The sequence below is a fragment of the Jaculus jaculus genome, chromosome 19 (genome assembly GCF_020740685.1).
Source record: "Jaculus jaculus isolate mJacJac1 chromosome 19, mJacJac1.mat.Y.cur, whole genome shotgun sequence".
NCBI lineage: Eukaryota > Metazoa > Chordata > Mammalia > Rodentia > Dipodidae > Jaculus > Jaculus jaculus.
Window position 1 is genome coordinate 59,301,768 of NC_059120.1, and position 15,984 is coordinate 59,317,751.

The window sequence follows — 15,984 nt, forward strand, 5'->3', positions numbered from 1 at the left end:
AAAGATGGGCTGGAGAGTTGGCTTAGTGGTTAAGGCGTTTGCCTGCAAAGCCACAGGACTCAGGTTCAGCTCCCCAGGACCCACGTAAGCCACATGCACTTAGGGGCGCACGCATCTGGAGTTCGTTTGTAGTGGCTGGAGGCCCTGGCATGTCCATCCTCTCGCTCTCAAATAAATAAATAAAAAGATATTGGACCTCTCGGCTCTTCTTTCCAAGGGTGCCTGGCGTGGTGGCGCACGCCTTTAATCCCAGCACTTGGGAGGCAGAGGTAGGTGTACTGCCGTGAGTTCGAGGCCACCCTGAGACTATATAGTGAGAGTGAAACCCTACCTCGAAAAATCAAAAAAATAAAAATAAATAAAAGGAACCAAGGGTGTGGCTCCCATACCGTTGTTTTGGTTACTGAACCACGGACTGCCAATGACACTCAATGCGTCCCTCATCCCCGAAAGGGTTAAAATCAGTCCCTCCAACACTCCAGCTCTCCTTTCATATTCGCTGTCTCCACACATCCCCCACTCCCACGGCCGCGTGGTCGGACCCGAATGACGAACTACAGTTCCCAGGGTGCCTCTCGAGGCCACCAAGAAACTTCAATTCCCAGCGTCCCTTGCGTGAGGCAAAGGGGGGACGGGTTAAAGCCTCCGTGACCAGGCCGGGAGACTACAACTCCCAGAGTACATTGGAGCTGGGCATTTCCCTCCCCCCCCCTCCGGGCTACGGGAAGCCACAGAGCACAGTAGGAAGCAGCTGGGCTCCCGCAGCTCAGGGTTAGCGGCTTGCAGGCATGCTGCGGCCCAAGGCTCTGACCCAGGTGTTAAGCCAAGCCAACACCGGAGGAGTCCAGAGTACCCTGTGAGTGCGCGCCGCAGACCCCGGGCGGCGAGCTCCGGAGTGGGGGTGGTGCGCGGCTGCCCGCGGAAGGGGTGGAGGAGGCCGCCGACCCGACCCGCAGCTTCGGGAGCCGGCGGTGAGGATTCTGAGAAGGGGGTGCTTAGGGCCTGGGCACGTTCGAGGACACGCTCCGACCTCGTCCTGGCTTCCCAGCCGCGCCAGTAGCAGGAGGTGGAGTCACTCCTCCTCCTGAGTGTGGCGATGTGCCTCCCCGCCCCTGTCCAGGCTTCTGAACAACGAGGGATCGCTGCTGGCTTACTCAGGTTATGGGGACACGGATGCCCGGGTCACCGCGGCCATCGCCAGTAACATCTGGGCCGCGTACGACCGGAACGGGAACCAGGCATTTAATGAAGACAATCTCAAATTCATCCTCATGGACTGCATGGTATGGAGCATGGAGTCATGAGACTCCACACCCCCGCCCCAGGGGATCCCAAAGGGGCCATCTCCAGCTCACCCAGAGAGGTTGGAAGGGTAGGGGCCCGCTCTGCTGAAGATCAACAAGACTTGGTGTGCAGCAGTATTTTTAATAGCTAAGCCTCGGTGCACCAAGTGTGGGGAGGAAGGAGTCCTGGGCCACAGCCTGATTCAGGTTCTGGCCCCTGCCATACATTTGTCAGTTTGTGGAAATTTGGCGTAAGTATCTGAGCCTCCCTACATCTCTTTTTTGTTTTTGTTTTTCGAGGTAGGGTCTCACTCTAGCTTCAGGCTGACCTGGAATTTACTATATAATCTCAGGGTGGCCTAGAACTCATGGCGATCCTCCTGCCTCTGCCTCCCAAGTGCTGGATTAAAGGCGTGCATCAGCACACACAGCTTGGCTTAGTTTTTTTAGAGGCAGCATCTCACTCTAGCACAAGCTGCCTTGTAACTCACTTTGTAGTCCCAAAATGGCCTTGAACTCACAGCGATTTTCCTACCTTCTGCCTCTGAATTCTGCAATTAGAAGCGTGGCGATTAAAGGCATGCACTACCGTACATGGGGTGGGACAGTGGGCACATCAGGACTTCCAGCTGTTGTAAATCACTAACAGAATCGCCGTTTTGAGCATCTGGCTTTACGCGGGTACTGGCGAATCAAATTTGGGTTGTAAGGCTTTACAGGCAAGCACCTTAACTGCTGATCCATCTCTCCAGCCCAGTTCTTTTTTTTTTTTTTTTCATCTCACTTTAGCCCAGGCTGACCTGGAATTCACTATGTTCTCTCAGGGTATCCTTGAACTCATGTTCCTTCTACCTCTGCCTCTCGAGTTCTGGGATTAAACGCATGAGCTACCACGTCTGGCTTCCTTACATCATCTTTGAGGAAACATAATTACACACACATACACACACACACACACATACACAGCAGCTGTGAACATTAAATAAAAGAGTGGATATGAACTATAGTATCATGGCCACACACAAAGTGTCACCTCACTTTTATTTACTCAGAACAGAGTCTCTACTCCTGTGCAGTCCTTTCAGTTTACAAAAAAAGGAAGTCCAGAAAGGAGTATGACCATCAAATTGCCACAGTCATCATTGAGTATGTCAGTCAACAAGTATTTAATTCCCTGCAGTGTTTCTTTAGAATATTTTATTTCTACTTATTTGCAAGCAAAGAGAGTGAATGGGTGCACCAGGGTCTTCAGCCACTGCAGACCCAGGCTGGCCTTGAACTCACAGCAATCCTTCTACCTCTGTCTGCCTCCAGAGTGCTGGGATAAAAGGTGTCTCCATGGGCTGGAGAGATGGCTTAGTGGTTAAGCACTTGCCTGTGAAGCCTAAGGACCCCAGATCGAGGCTCAATTCCCCAGGACCCACATAAGCCAGATGCACAAAGGGGCGCATGAATCTGGAGTTCGTTTGTAGTGGCTAGAGGCCCTGGCGCGCCCATTCTCTCTCTCTGTCACTCTCAAATAAATAAAAATAAACAACAAAAACTTTAAAAAAGGTGTCTCCATGCCTGGCATCATGAGTTTTAATTGATTTATTACAAAGAAAGAGCCAAATAATGTACATGCAGGGCCTCCAGCCAGTGTGAAGGAATTCCAGATGTATGTGTCACCATGTGCATCTGGTTTATGTGAGTACTGGGGAATCCAACCTTAGGCTTTGCAGGCAAGTGCCTTAACTGCCAAGCCATCTCTCTAGCCCTGTTTTTGTTTTTTTAAATATTTTATTTCAGAGAGAATGGGCACACCAGGGTCTCCAGCAGCTGCAAACAAACTCCAGACGCATGTGCCACCTTCTGCATTTGGTTACATGGGTCCTGGGGAATTGAACTTAGGTCCTTTGGCTTTGCAGGCAAGTGCTTTAACTAAGCCATTTCTCCAGCCCTGTTTTTTTTTTTTTTTTTCTTCGAGGTAGGGTCTCACTATGGCTCAGGCTGACCTGGAATTCACTATGTAGTCTCAGGGTGGCCTCGAACTTACGGCGATCCTCCTACCTCTGCCTCCCTCCCGAGTGCTGGGATTAAAGGCGTGCACCACCACGCCCGGCTGTTGTTTTGTTTTTTAAAATATTTTTAAATATATTGTTTTTTAAATATTACTTATTTGTATGTGCATGCAGCATGCGAAGAAGAGATTGTATGTGTGTGCCAGGGCCTCTGGCTATTGCAAACTGCACATACATATGTTACTTTGTGTATCTGGCTTTACTTGGGTCCTGGGGAATTGAACCCCTGGCCAGCAGGCTTTGTGAGCAAGTGCCGATCCTCCTACCTCTACCTTCTGAGGGCTGGGGTTAAAGGTGTGTGCTACCATGTTTGGCCTGTTTGTTTTCTTTTTCTTTTTTTTTCTGAGGTAGGGTCTCCCTTTAGCCCAGGCTGACCTGGAATTCACTGTGTAGTCTCCAGGTGGCCTTGAACTCATGGTGATCCTACCTCTGCCTCCCGAGTGCTGGGATTAAAGGTGTGTGCCACCATGCCTGGCCCATTTGTTTTCTTTTGTTCATTATTTATTTATTTGAGAGCGACAGACATAGAAAGACAGATAGAGGGAGAGAGAGAGAATGGGCGCGCCAGGGCTTCCAGCCACTGCAAACAAACTCCAGACGCGTGAGCCCCCTTGTGCATCTGGCTAACGTGGGACCTGGGGAACCGAGCCTCGAACTGGGGTCCTTAGGCTTCACAGGCAAGTACTTAACGCTAAGCCATCTCTCCAGCCCGCATTTGTTTTCTTTTGAGACAGGGTCTTGCTATGTAATCTTGGTTGTTCTTTTAAAATATTTTATATTTATTTATTTGACAGAGAAAGAGGGAGGGGGAGAGAGGGAGACTGAGAATGAGTGACCCAGGGCCTCCAGCCACTGCAAACAAACTCCAGACATGTGCGCCCCCGTGTGCATCTGGCTAATGTGGGTCCTGGGGAATGGAACCTGGGTGCTTTGGCTTTGCAGGCAAATGCCTTAACCGCTAAGCCATCCCTTCAGCCCCCATCTTGGTTGTTCTTGAACTCATTGTGTAGCCCAGGCTGGCCTGCCTCCTGAGTGCTGGGATTACAGACTCCACTGGAATTTGGGCTGACTGCCCTTCCCCACTCCTGCTGAGTGCAGCGTCCAGAGCTGCTCAGAGGAGACAGTGGCTTCCCGGGCCTGGACCACAGCCAGCTAGAAGAATGGAGTCTGAAAGAACTGGGGATGAAGCTCAGAGGAGGACGTTTGCTTAGGGTGCACATGCTGACTTCCCTCTCCAGCACCACAAAAGAGTTTTTTGGGGGGCGTTGTTTTGAAGTGGGGTCTGGTTCACTATGTAGTCTCAGGAAACTCATGGCAGTCCTTCTACCTCTGCCTCCCGAGGGCTGGGATTAAAGGTATGTGCCACCATGCCTGGCTTCATTTCTCTCTCTTTTTTTTTTATTAGCATTTTCCGTGATTTATAAAAAAAAAATCCCATGTTAATTTCCTCCCCCCCCCAACACTTTCTCCTTTGAAATTCCATTCTCCATCATATTATCTCTTTTTTGTTTGTTTGTTTGTTTTTTGTTTTTTCAAATGTTGATCAGCCCTCTTAACCGATTTGCAGTTTGAAAAGCAATACCTTGAGGTAAGAGGAGGAATGAGAATTACTGTTCCCAACCCCTCACCTGTTCTGATAATTCTTGGCAGAGTCAAAACCTTTCATGAACATATTGGCCTCCACACCAACTAGGGTGAGTTAGGGCTCCAGAAGAAAAAGTGAGTTTCCGGGAAACTGGGTTTCCCATCTAACTTGAGGTGGCTCTGCGGAGGTTGGAATCCAGTCTCCCACTCCCTTGTCCAGGGCCAAGCAGAGCTTCCTGTGTGAACCTCCTGCTGTGCCAGGCCATGGGAGGAAGACACAATATCTGTAGGGCTAGAGATGCCCCTGGGGAGGGCAAGGACTGGAAACACCGAGCAGAACATTACATCGCATCGTGTCACCCCACCAGGAGGGCCGCGTAGCCATCACGCGAGTGGCCAACCTTCTGCTGTGTATGTATGCCAAGGAGACTGTGGGCTTTGGAATGCTCAAGGCCAAGGTAAGCATGTGTGCAGCCTGTCGCTCTGTCTACTCCCACCTGGGCCCATGTTTCTCAGTTCGTGGGTGACCTGGGCTAAAGCGCGGGAAGGGGGCTGGGGAGCAGACCCAGACTTGCACCCCCTTGGGGGAGGCCGTGTGTGCGTGGGCTGACCTGTGCTCTTGCCTCTGGCAGGCGCTGGCCTTGGTGCAGTACCTGGAGGAACCCCTCACCCAGGTTGCAGCATCCTAATGGTGTTGGTGGAAGCTGGCATCGGAAAAGAGATCTTTCGGAGGGGCAGCGACCTGGAAAACCTTGCTGGGCCAAGTGCTAGAGTGCGGGACTTCGCTTTTTCCTAAATAAATTTCAACTCCTTGTGTCTCGTCTCAGCTACTTTCTTGGATGAAAGGAATCAAGACATAGGAAGGCTTAAAGAATACTTCTTGGGCTGGAGAAGTGGCTTAGTAGTTAAGGCACTTGCTGACAAAACCACAGGATCCAGGTTCGCTTCCCCAGGACCCATGTAAAGCCTTGTTTGCAGTGGCTAGAGGCCCTGGCGTGCCTATATTCTCTGTCAAATAAATATATTTTAAAATATTTATTTATTTAGTTGACAGGGAGAGAGAGAATGGGCATACCAGGGCCGCCAGCCACTGCAAACAAATTCCAGATGCGTGCACCCCCTTGTGCATCTGGCTAACATGGGTCCTGGGGAATCAAACCAGGGTCCTTTGGCTTTGCAGGCAAACACCTTAACTGCTAAGCTATCCTATAGCCCAATATCTGTTTTTTAAGGGATACCTCTTGTTCTTCAAGGGGATATTTCTCCCCTATCACCAGAGCCTCCAAACCCAGGATCCTTTTTTTTTTTTCTGTGTGTGTGTGTGTGTGTGTGTGAGTGGGCACACCAGGGTCTCTTGCCACTGCAAATGAACAAATGTCAGATACTTGCACCATTTTTTGCATCTAGCTTTGAATGGGTGCTGGAGGACTGAACCTTGCCCAGCAGGTTTTGCAAGAAAGCACTTTTAACAGCTGAGCCATCTCAGTCCTCTGTTTTTAAATTCTTTTAATATATTTACTTGCATGTGTGTGTGTGTATGGTTCTTTGGCCCTCTCTGGTCTCCTGCTGCTGCAGACACCTTGTCTGGTTTTACAAGGGTGGCCAGGGAATTGAATCCAAGCCCACATCTCTCCCCCCCCCCTTTTTTTTTGTTTGATTTTTGAGGCAGGGTTTCTAACCCAGGCTGACCTGGATCTTACTCTCTAGCTTAAGACTGGCCTCCAATTTAAGACAATCCTACCTCAGCCTCCTTTCTGGAATCACAGACGTAAACCAACACACCTGGCTACACCCCTGATTCTTGGCAGTGGTGCCCCCGCTCCCGCCACCCCTCTAGTGGGGTGGCCACCTCACTCCTGTTACTCACAGCAGAATCTTACCTGCTTGGCAGCACCTTGTGGGTAAGAGGGGCACAGGCAGCCGGGCGTGGTGACGCAAGCCTCTAATCCCAGCACTTGAAGCAGACAGGGTTGCTGTGAGTTCGAGGCCAGCCTGGAACTACAGAGTGAGTTACAGGTCAACCTGGGCTAGAGTGGACCCTACTTTGTGGGGGGGGGGGGAAAGAGGAGCAAAGGTTCGTCACATTAGACACCAAAAGTACAGTCACAGAGTTGAGTGTCCTGCCAGCTTTGGGGAGGGTGGTGTCCCTGAGTCGAGACAGTGCCCCAGCTCTTTTGTTGTAGTTTCCTTCATGTTGCTGGGACAAAACACCTGAACCAAAGCAGCCAACGGCAGGAAAGGTTTTTATTCTGGTTTACAGTCTGGAAGAGAAGCTTCGTGATGGCAGAGGCTGGACATCACCTCCGCCACAGCAGGTGGACAACAGCGGCCGGCGAGGGAGTCCCAGCCTTAGTGAGGGACAGCTGGTGGTAACACCCTTAAGCTTGTCCCCAACAACACACCTCCAACAGGACTCTACCTCCCAAATTGCCATCAGCTGAGAAGCAAGTATTCAAAATACATGAGTTTATGGGGGACATCTGACTTAAGCCACCAAAGTATTCGTGGGTCACCTAGACCCTGTGGATCTTTTGGGTGGTTTTGTTAAGTCTTGGAACGTAGCCCAGGCGGGTTTCCACCTTTCTTCCACCTCCGCCTCTGGGGTGTTGGGATTATGAGTGCGCACCACCCTGCTGGCCTGGAACTCACTATGTAGTCTCAGGGTGGCCTCGAACTCGGGGCGATCCTCCCACTCCTACCTCTGCCTCCTGAGTGCTGGATTTATTTATTTGAGACAGACAGACAGTATGGGCACAATGAGACCTCCTGCCACTGTAAATGGGCCCCAGATTCATGTACCACATTGCGCATGTGGCTTTTCATTGGCATTTTATGTGGGGATTTGAACCCAGGCCGCTGGGCTTTGCAAGCAAGTTCCTTTAACCACTGAGCCATCTCTCCAGCTCCTCCTTTGAATTGCCATGCTCTTTGCAAACAAGATGCCATGGCTCTGACGCCTTAGGTCCTGGACAAGGGGTAGAACACCAAAAAGCCTGAGGGACCTCGTTTCCAAATTCTCCTTTTAGATAGAATCTGGCTCTTTCAGCCTCAACTCATCCCCTTGTGACCGTAAGTGGCTCTGTGTACGTCTGTGGGAGCTCCCGCCCCCCCACCCCGCCTGGATGCCACAGGAAGGAACAGGAGCGCACCGCGAGTCCCAGCTCCACCCAGGGTGAGAAAGACCCATCCCAAGCCCCAGGCTGCAAGGAAGAAGTCTAAGCAACTACGGCCAGACAGCTCTCCTAGCTCTGCACTGTGGCAGGGGTGTGGGGCCCCCAGGCATTGCCCTAACAGCTCCTGGTGCCCACAGCGTGCCTCTGCCAGGGCCTCCAAGCAAAAATCAGGAGGCTTGCCAGGAGGCTTCCCGGGGTGCGTGAGTGTGCGTCTCTGGAGCCCAGCAACGCGTACGCAGCCCTCAACCCCCTTGTCGCGCCCACCCCAGCCTCACCCACTGTCACCTCTGGAAGCAGGCTCTTGTGTGGGGGAGCTTGGGGCAGAGCAGACACCCAACCTGTCTAACCTGTCTGACGTCATCTCCCCGCCCACCTGGGCCGCAGGTTCCCAGCTGTGCACGCTCTTCCTGTTGTCAGCTTCCGCCCTCTCTGCTGCCCTAAAGCATTCCCACCTGCCAGAGTTTCCTTCCGTCCCGTCCCAGAGACCTGTCTGGACTCCCCAGTCCTTCACCCCAATGAGAGAAGAGCTGGATCCCCGTCTCCTAAGAGCTAAAGGTTAGGGGCATTGAGCCAACGCACAGTCTTGTGACCTCTGTCCCCTGAAAACACCTGCACCCTCCATGAGGAGCCAAGATGGGGAATGGAACCGAGGAAGATTATAACTTTGTCTTCAAGGGTAAGTGGCGGTCCTTGAAGAGCGAGGACACGAGGGAGGGACAGGAACAGAAGGGAGAGGGTCTGCTCCATTTCCAATCTCTTACCAGGACCCCGGGGCTCATTCCCTCCAGATAAGAGAGGGAGCGAGGCTGGGTGGGCTAGCTGCGGGTGCAAACCCCCTCGTTAGTGCGAGTGCTCTACAGTTGAGAAGAATGATGTTGAGCCTTGAGCGGGGTGTGGTGGCGCACACTTTTAATCCCAGCACTCGGGAGGCAGAGGTAGGAGGACCGCTGTGAGTTCGAGGCCACCCTGAGACTCATCGTGAATTCCAGGTCAGCCTGGGCTAGAGTTAAAACCATGCTGATCGCTTTCATATCTGCCTCATCTCTGATAATACTCATGCACCTGGGAATTGCCAGTGCACCACAAGAGGAGGAGGTCAGACTTCTGTTGTGGATAGAGGGAGAATCGAGCCGATTTAAGAGGACTTTCTGGGGCTGGAGAGATGGTTTAGTGGTTAAGGCATTTGCCTGCAAAGCCAAAGGACCGGTTTGATTCTCCAGGACCCAGGTGAGTCAGATGCACAAGGGGGCGCATGCTTCTGGAGTTAGTTTGCAGTGGCTGAGGGCCCTGGCGCACCCGTTCTCTCTCTGCCTCTTTCTCTCTCTCAAATAAATAAATAAAAATAAAAGTTTTTTAAAAAAGGACTTTCTGGGAAGGTGCACAGGGAAGGAGAGAAAAGAGAGACCTGGGCATTCTTGGACAGAGTGATCAATACATAGGGAAGACACTGGGAAAGTGGAAATGACTCGGAGCAGGGTCCCGAAGACTCCACAGGGCTTCCAGGCTCGAGCCTATGAGCCCGGTCCTTTCCATCGTCACCTTCCCTGGACCTGGATACTAGGTGTTGGATTCACCTGGGCTGTTCCTTTAAGTGGCCATGCACCACCATGTTTCGTTCTGGGCCCCAGTGTTTAGTCCCTCCGTGGGCCCCAGCCCTGCCTCCAATGCCTCCTTGAGAGCCGGATAGACTGGTGACACTCTCCCTTCCCGCCACACCCCACTGCCTCTCCCAGTCCCACCCTGGCCAAGCTGAGAAGCAGGTCCCATTGGCATCTTTCCCAGGAAGCAGAGAACACGCGAGGCTTTGCAGCCACCCTAAACCACTCCGTTTATTGAGCCCCTGCGAGGTGCTGGCTACTGCCCGTGGTCCCCAGTTACCTGTCGTTTTGAGAGGCCTCTGCTACTGCCCAGTTAGCACAGATAGGGTGCCCAGCACTGCTGTGGAGAAGTCTGGGTCTTTCATGCTGATGATGGAACATGACATTTTGTTGTTGCTGTTTTTCGAGGTAGGGTCTCACTCTAGCCCAGGCTGACCTGGAACTCACTCTGTAGTCTCAGGCTGGCCTCAAACTCATAGCCATCCTCCTACCTCTGCCTCCCAGGTGCTGGGATTAAAAGCGTGTGTCACCGTGCCTAGTTTACATGTGAGTATTTTTTTTTTTTTTTTTTTGAGGTAGGGTTTCACTCTATTTCAAGCTGTCCTGGAATTCACTATGTAGTCACAGGGTGGCCTCGAACTCACAACAATCCTCTTACCTCTGCCTCCCAAGTGTTGGGATTAAAGACTGCGCTACCATACCCTGCTTGAATATTTTATTTATTTATTTGCAAGGTAGAGAGAGAGAATGGGTTCATCAGGACCTCTAGCAAAAGGACTCCAGATGAATGCACCATTTTGTGCACCTGGCTTTACGTGGGAACTGGGGACTCAAACCCAGGTCCTTAGGTACTGCAGGCAAGTGCCTTAACCTCTGAGCCACCTCTCCAGCCCAACCACTACCTATGAAAGCAGGACAGAAGCCAGGGGCCAGGCGGGCTCTGAGGAGCCAAGCTGAGGCTGGGGAACTCTGTGATAATTGCACCAGCCCTGGGTGCCCAAGAGGACTACATAGGTGAGGTGTGCCACCCTGTGACACCACGCACAGATAGAGGGAGAGAGAGAGAGAATGGGCATGCCAGGGCTTCCAGCCTCTGCAAACAAACTCCAGACGTGTGCGCCCCCTTGTGCATCTGGCTCCTACCACTGCCTCCCAAGTGCTGGGATTAAAGGCATTTGACACCACACCAGGCCTGCTAATTTTTATTTTTTAATATTTTAATTTACTTACTTGCAAGCACAGAAAAAGAGAGAGAGAGAAAGGGAGGGTGGGTGGGTGTCAGACAGACAGAATGGATATGCCAGGGCCTCTAGCTGCTGCAAACGAACTCTAGATGCGTGCACCACTTCATGCATCTGGCTTTGCATGGGTACTGGGGAATCGAACCTGAGTCTTCTGGCTTGGCAAGCGCCTTAATCGCTAAGCCGTCACTGCAGCCCCCTGGTACTTGTACATATGTTTTGGGGATCAAACGCAGGTCCTCATGCATGGCAAGCACTTAACTGGTTGGGTCACTTCCCCAGCCCGTGTGCTTGTGTGCTGGACAGACCTTCCAGGCTGCTTGGGCCTGGGGCTGCTCCCTTACCAGGCACCCCTTCAGCTCAGCTCTCGCCTCTCCCCCCCCAGTGGTGCTGATCGGAGAGTCAGGCGTGGGCAAGACCAACCTGCTGTCCCGATTCACCCGCAATGAATTCAGCCACGACAGCCGCACCACCATCGGGGTTGAGTTCTCCACCCGCACGGTCATGCTGGGCACCACTGCCGTCAAGGCCCAGATCTGGGACACAGCTGGCCTAGAGCGATACCGAGCCATCACCTCTGCGTGAGCCCGGGCCTGAGGGGCTGGTGGGTTGTGAGGACCTGGGGGGGGGGAACTTCTGTGAGGAGTGGTAGGGGGCTCTGCAGCCTGGTCCCCAGAGAGGCCCCAGGTAAGAGTTCTGGGAGTAGCCAGTAGGCAAGACGGGATGTCACGACTCTGACCTGTGGGGCTGAGCAAGTCACTGCCCTCACTAAGCCATTGCCCTGTGCCCGAGAAAGCACAAAGCACTTTATACTTGGCATTTTGTCGAACTCAAAGTGTTACAGGAGTAAGGTGCTGTAGCTGGCTGTGGTGGCACACACCTTTAATCCCAGCACTCCGGAGGCCAAGGTAGGAGGATTGCTGTGAGTTCGAGATCAGCCTGAGACTACATAGCGAATTCCAGGTTAGCCTGGGCTAGAGGAAGATCCTACCTCAGAAAAAAAAAAAAGAAAAAGAAAGAAAAAAGAGAAAATACCAAAGGGTGAGCCAGGCGTGGGTGCCGTACTCCTTTAATTCCAGCAGAGTTTCTCCCTGTCCGTGTCAGGCCAAGTGTCTGTCATGTATGATAGGGGACAGTGCATGCTGGCAGCATAATGTAGGAGTTACAGCTACACTCACAAGGGCCACCCACACTTATCCCTTTTTTAATTTTTATTTATTTATTTGAGAGTGACAGACAGAGAGAGAAAGAGGCAGAGACAGAAAGAATGGGCGCGCCAGGGCCTCTGGCCACTGCAAAGGAAACTCCAGAGGCGTGCGCCACCTTGTGCATCTGGCTAATGTGGGTCCTGGGGAATTGAGCCTCGAACCGGGGTCCTTAGGCTTCACAGGCAAGCGCTAAGCCATCTCTCCAGCCCACACTTATCCCCCCCCCCTTTTTTTTTGTTCATTTTTATTTATTTGAGAGTGACAAAGAGAGAGGCAGAGAGAGAGAATGGGTGCACCAGGGCCTCCAGCCACTGCAAATGAACTAGACGCATGCACCCCCTTGTGCATCTGGCTAACATGGGTCCTGGGGAGTTGAGCCTCGAACCGGGGTCTTTAGGCTTCACAGGCAAGCGCTTAACTACTAAGCCATCTCTCCAGCCCACACTTATCCCTTTTAATCACCTGACCTCTTATAAGCCTTGGTTGATTCATCAGTGGACTTGGAATAAGCCTGGTGTGGTCACCCTTGCCTGGAATCTCAGCACTGGGAGACTGAGGCAGGAGGATTGCCTAGAGTTTGAAGCCATAGTAAATCCCAAGTCAGCCTGGGCTACAGAGTGAGACAATCTCTCAAGACAAACCAAGGAACTATTTATTAGACACCACCAGTGTGAAAATGGTCTTTCCAACTCAGAAGTTCCAGAGCGAGGCTGGATGTCTGTCAGCTGCCTTGGCAGTCCGGCTGGGTACTGCTGCGGGGGTGTGGGGAGGGGGCAGGCATTCAGCTCATCCTGGAAAGGCAGCAGCAGGAGAGAAGAGGGTGCTGGGTAAAAAAGCTGTGTGAGGAAGACCTCAGAGGTGGGGCACACCTGGCCAAGAGCCCATGTGGCATCTAATGGATGGTGGGAGCTGGTCAGGACAAAGGACTGAGGAAGCAGGCTGGCTCTGAGGAGACAGCAGCGGGTCTAGAGCCAGGAGGCGAAGCTTGAATCTGAAACCGGCATCCCCACAGTGTGCGGGAGCCTTGGGCTTCCTTGGTGGGGGTTCCGGGTCCCCGGGCCCTTTCCTTTCCGATCGCCGGTTCTGATCCTCGAGCACCGAGCTTGGCGTTGCGCTCTGAGGTTTGGCCAATGCCCCGCCCGGCCTCTGCCCGCCCCTTCCCCTGCCCAGGTACTACCGTGGGGCAGTGGGCGCGCTCCTGGTGTTCGACCTGACCAAGCACCAGACTTACACTGTGGTGGAGCGCTGGCTGAAGGAGCTGTACGACCATGCCGAGGCCACTATCGTTGTCATGCTCGTGGGGAACAAAAGTGACCTGAGCCAGGCCCGGGAGGTGCCCACCGAGGAGGCCCGCTTGTTTGCTGGTAAGCACTGCAGTTCCACAGCTCCGCGCTTGCCCCTACCCTCCGCTGGCCTCCCTCACACTGGGAACACTCACTGCATCGAATTCTTCCATGTGGTTTTCCGCCTCCAGCCTTCCGGGACCCCTGTGTCCCCTCCCGCACCCTGAGACTGCAGTCACTGGCAGCGCTCAAAGAGCCCGGTGGGCTCCGGTTGTCCATTTCCAGCCGTTGGCTCCCTGATACATTTTCTGGGCTTAGCAGTAGGTAGCCCAGTATGGAGGTTTATGGAGCAGCCTCCCATCTCCCCTTGGATAATTACTAGATGCGGGGGATGATGCAAATTCCATCTGCATCCTCTCCTTTCTGGGTGCTTTTTGTTTTTGTTTTTTTCTTCAAGGTAGGGTCTCGCTCTAGCCCAAGCTGACCTGGAATTCACTATGTAGTCTCAGGCCGGCCTCAAACTCATGGTGATTCTCTTACATGGGTTTCGTTTTTTAAACAGAATCAACCTTATATTATTATTATTTTTTAAAAATAGTTTATTTATTTATAGCCAGGCATGGTGGCACACACCTTTAATCCCAGTACTTGGGAGGCAGAGGTAGGTGGATCACTGTGAGTTCAAGGCCACCCTAAGACTACAAAGTGAACTCCAGGTCAGCCTGGGTTGGAGAGAAATCTTACCTCAAAAAACAAAAACAAAAAATTTTTAAAAGGGATTAAATGAGCTACTTATGGACTGGAGAGATGGCTTAATGGTTAAGGTGCTTGCCTGCAAAGCCTAATGAACCAGGTTCATTTCCCAGTACCCATGTAAGCCAGATGCACAAGGTGGTCACATGCATGTGTCTTGAGTTGGTTTGTGGTGGCTGGAGCCCCTATTTTCCTCCCACCTCCCTCTGTGCCTCTTTGTTTCTTTAAAAAAAAATAAATAAATAAAAATGAGCCAATTATGTGTTTAGCACATAGCAAATATACACAGGAAACATGAAATAAATATCATTAAGCCAGGCGTGGTGGCACACGCCTTTAATCCCATCACTTGGGAGGAAGAGGTAGGAGGATTGCTGAGAGTTTGAGGCCACCCTGATACTACATAGTGAATTCCAGGTCAGCCTGAGCTAGTGTGAGACCCTACCCTGAAAAAACAATTAAAAAAGTTTGGTTTTGCATGCCTTTAATCCCTGCACTTGGGAGGCAGAGGTAGGAGGATCGTCATGAGTTCAAGGCCACCCTGAGATGACATGGTGAATTCCAGGTCAGCCTGGGCTAGAGAGAGACCCTATCTCGGAAAACCAAAAAAAAAAAAAAAAAAAAAAAGTTATTATTACCTTTGACCCCATCCCTCACTAAGTAATGTGTTTCTCTTCCTGGCAGAAAACAATGGTCTGTTATTCCTGGAGACCTCAGCCCTGGACTCCACCAATGTTGAGCTGGCCTTTCAGACTGTTCTTAAAGGTTAGAGCCTGCCTTCACTGGGCATCCCCCTCCATCCCTGGGGCTTTAGGATCATGAAGAAATATGGATACCAAACCCCTGCCCTGCCCCCAGCCTTCTCTAAGCCACTGCAACTACCTCCTACCCCCTCAGTCCCTTCCCCAGTGCTCCCTACTCAGCTTGGAGCTTAGAGAAGGAAACAGAAGGCCATATTTCCCATCAGCTGACCCTTACTTTCTTCCCCATGCAGGTAAGCAGAAGGGGCCCAGGTGCTAAAACTCCACTTCCTTTCAGTAGAAAGTCCTTCAGTAAGGTCACCTTCCTGGCTCACAGGAGGCGTGCAGCGTATCGGTGGGGAGGGAGAGCTCAAATTCTAGCCTGACCACCAGTTACCACTTGCCCTTTCAGAGATCTTTGCAAAGGTGTCCAAGCAGAGGCAGAACAGTACCCAGGCCAGTGCCATCACCTTGGGCCGCACACAAGCTGGACAGGAGCCTGGACCAGGGGAAAAGAGAGCCTGTTGCATCAACCTCTGACCGTGACTGTGGCTAACCTGCCGCCAGCCTTTGGGTGGCTCCCGTCCTCAGTGCAGGACTTTCCCTGCCCTTCGGTTCCTTGTCCAAGGCACCCAGAGCCCTAGGGTCACAGTGCCCCACTGCACATGTCTCTATTATCTATCCACACCCTGCCACAGACTAGGGCCTTCAAATAAAGCTGTTTTGTATCAATGCCTGGTCATCCTGCTGCCTCCCGTCTGTTCCTCATCTCCCTGTGTGTGCTACAACTGGGACTCCTCCTCCTGAGTCCCTATTCCTTTCTTTTGTCCTCCCCATCACACCCGCTGCTCCCCCCAGGGGTGGCTGCTTATGGAGTTCTGTGGTCTGGGGACAGTGCCAAGGGGGTGGAAGGTGTCTGTCCTTCCCTCTGCCAACCCCCAGGGCAGGTGTGGGGGAGGGAGGATGGTGTGGAAGAGAAGGGTATTTGGAAGGTAAAACAAAGGGAACCAACAACCCCAGGCACCATCTGGTGCCCAAGGCCCTGGTGCCAAGAACTGAGG

The 15,984-nt window shown here is 52.2% G+C and overlaps 2 protein-coding genes across 2 annotated transcripts; both read left to right on the forward strand.

The window, feature by feature from the left end:
* The first annotated feature begins 693 nt into the window (after nt 1-693).
* Nucleotides 694-5,743, forward strand: Lamtor2 (late endosomal/lysosomal adaptor, MAPK and MTOR activator 2). Its single transcript, XM_004667266.2, has 4 exons — nt 694-856; nt 1,121-1,283; nt 5,296-5,385; nt 5,560-5,743. Exons 1-4 carry the CDS (start codon nt 789-791, stop codon nt 5,614-5,616), a joined length of 378 nt encoding a protein of 125 aa, XP_004667323.1. The 5' UTR covers nt 694-788; the 3' UTR covers nt 5,617-5,743.
* Nucleotides 5,744-8,200: 2,457 nt separating this feature from the next.
* Nucleotides 8,201-15,655, forward strand: Rab25 (RAB25, member RAS oncogene family). The gene is made up of 5 exons (XM_004667268.2): nt 8,201-8,776; nt 11,325-11,520; nt 13,318-13,511; nt 14,868-14,948; nt 15,336-15,655. Exons 1-5 carry the CDS (start codon nt 8,734-8,736, stop codon nt 15,461-15,463), a joined length of 642 nt encoding a protein of 213 aa, XP_004667325.1. The 5' UTR covers nt 8,201-8,733; the 3' UTR covers nt 15,464-15,655.
* The last annotated feature ends 329 nt before the right edge of the window (nt 15,656-15,984 follow it).

What these genes read in the sequence shown, in the direction of transcription:
- Lamtor2 (XM_004667266.2), top strand. Translation starts at nt 789, where the DNA reads ATGCTGCGGCCCAAGGCTCTGACCCAGGTGTTAAGCCAAGCCAACACC. An exon ending in GGAGGAGTCCAGAGTACCCT is followed by an intron (nt 857 to 1,120) that starts GTGAGTGCGCGC and finishes GCCCCTGTCCAG; the next exon opens with GCTTCTGAACAACGAGGGAT. An exon ending in TTGGAATGCTCAAGGCCAAG is followed by an intron (nt 5,386 to 5,559) that starts GTAAGCATGTGT and finishes TGCCTCTGGCAG; the next exon opens with GCGCTGGCCTTGGTGCAGTA.
- Rab25 (XM_004667268.2), top strand. Translation starts at nt 8,734, where the DNA reads ATGGGGAATGGAACCGAGGAAGATTATAACTTTGTCTTCAAGG. An exon ending in GGAGGCCCGCTTGTTTGCTG is followed by an intron (nt 13,512 to 14,867) that starts GTAAGCACTGCA and finishes TCTTCCTGGCAG; the next exon opens with AAAACAATGGTCTGTTATTC. An exon ending in CTTTCAGACTGTTCTTAAAG is followed by an intron (nt 14,949 to 15,335) that starts GTTAGAGCCTGC and finishes TTGCCCTTTCAG; the next exon opens with AGATCTTTGCAAAGGTGTCC.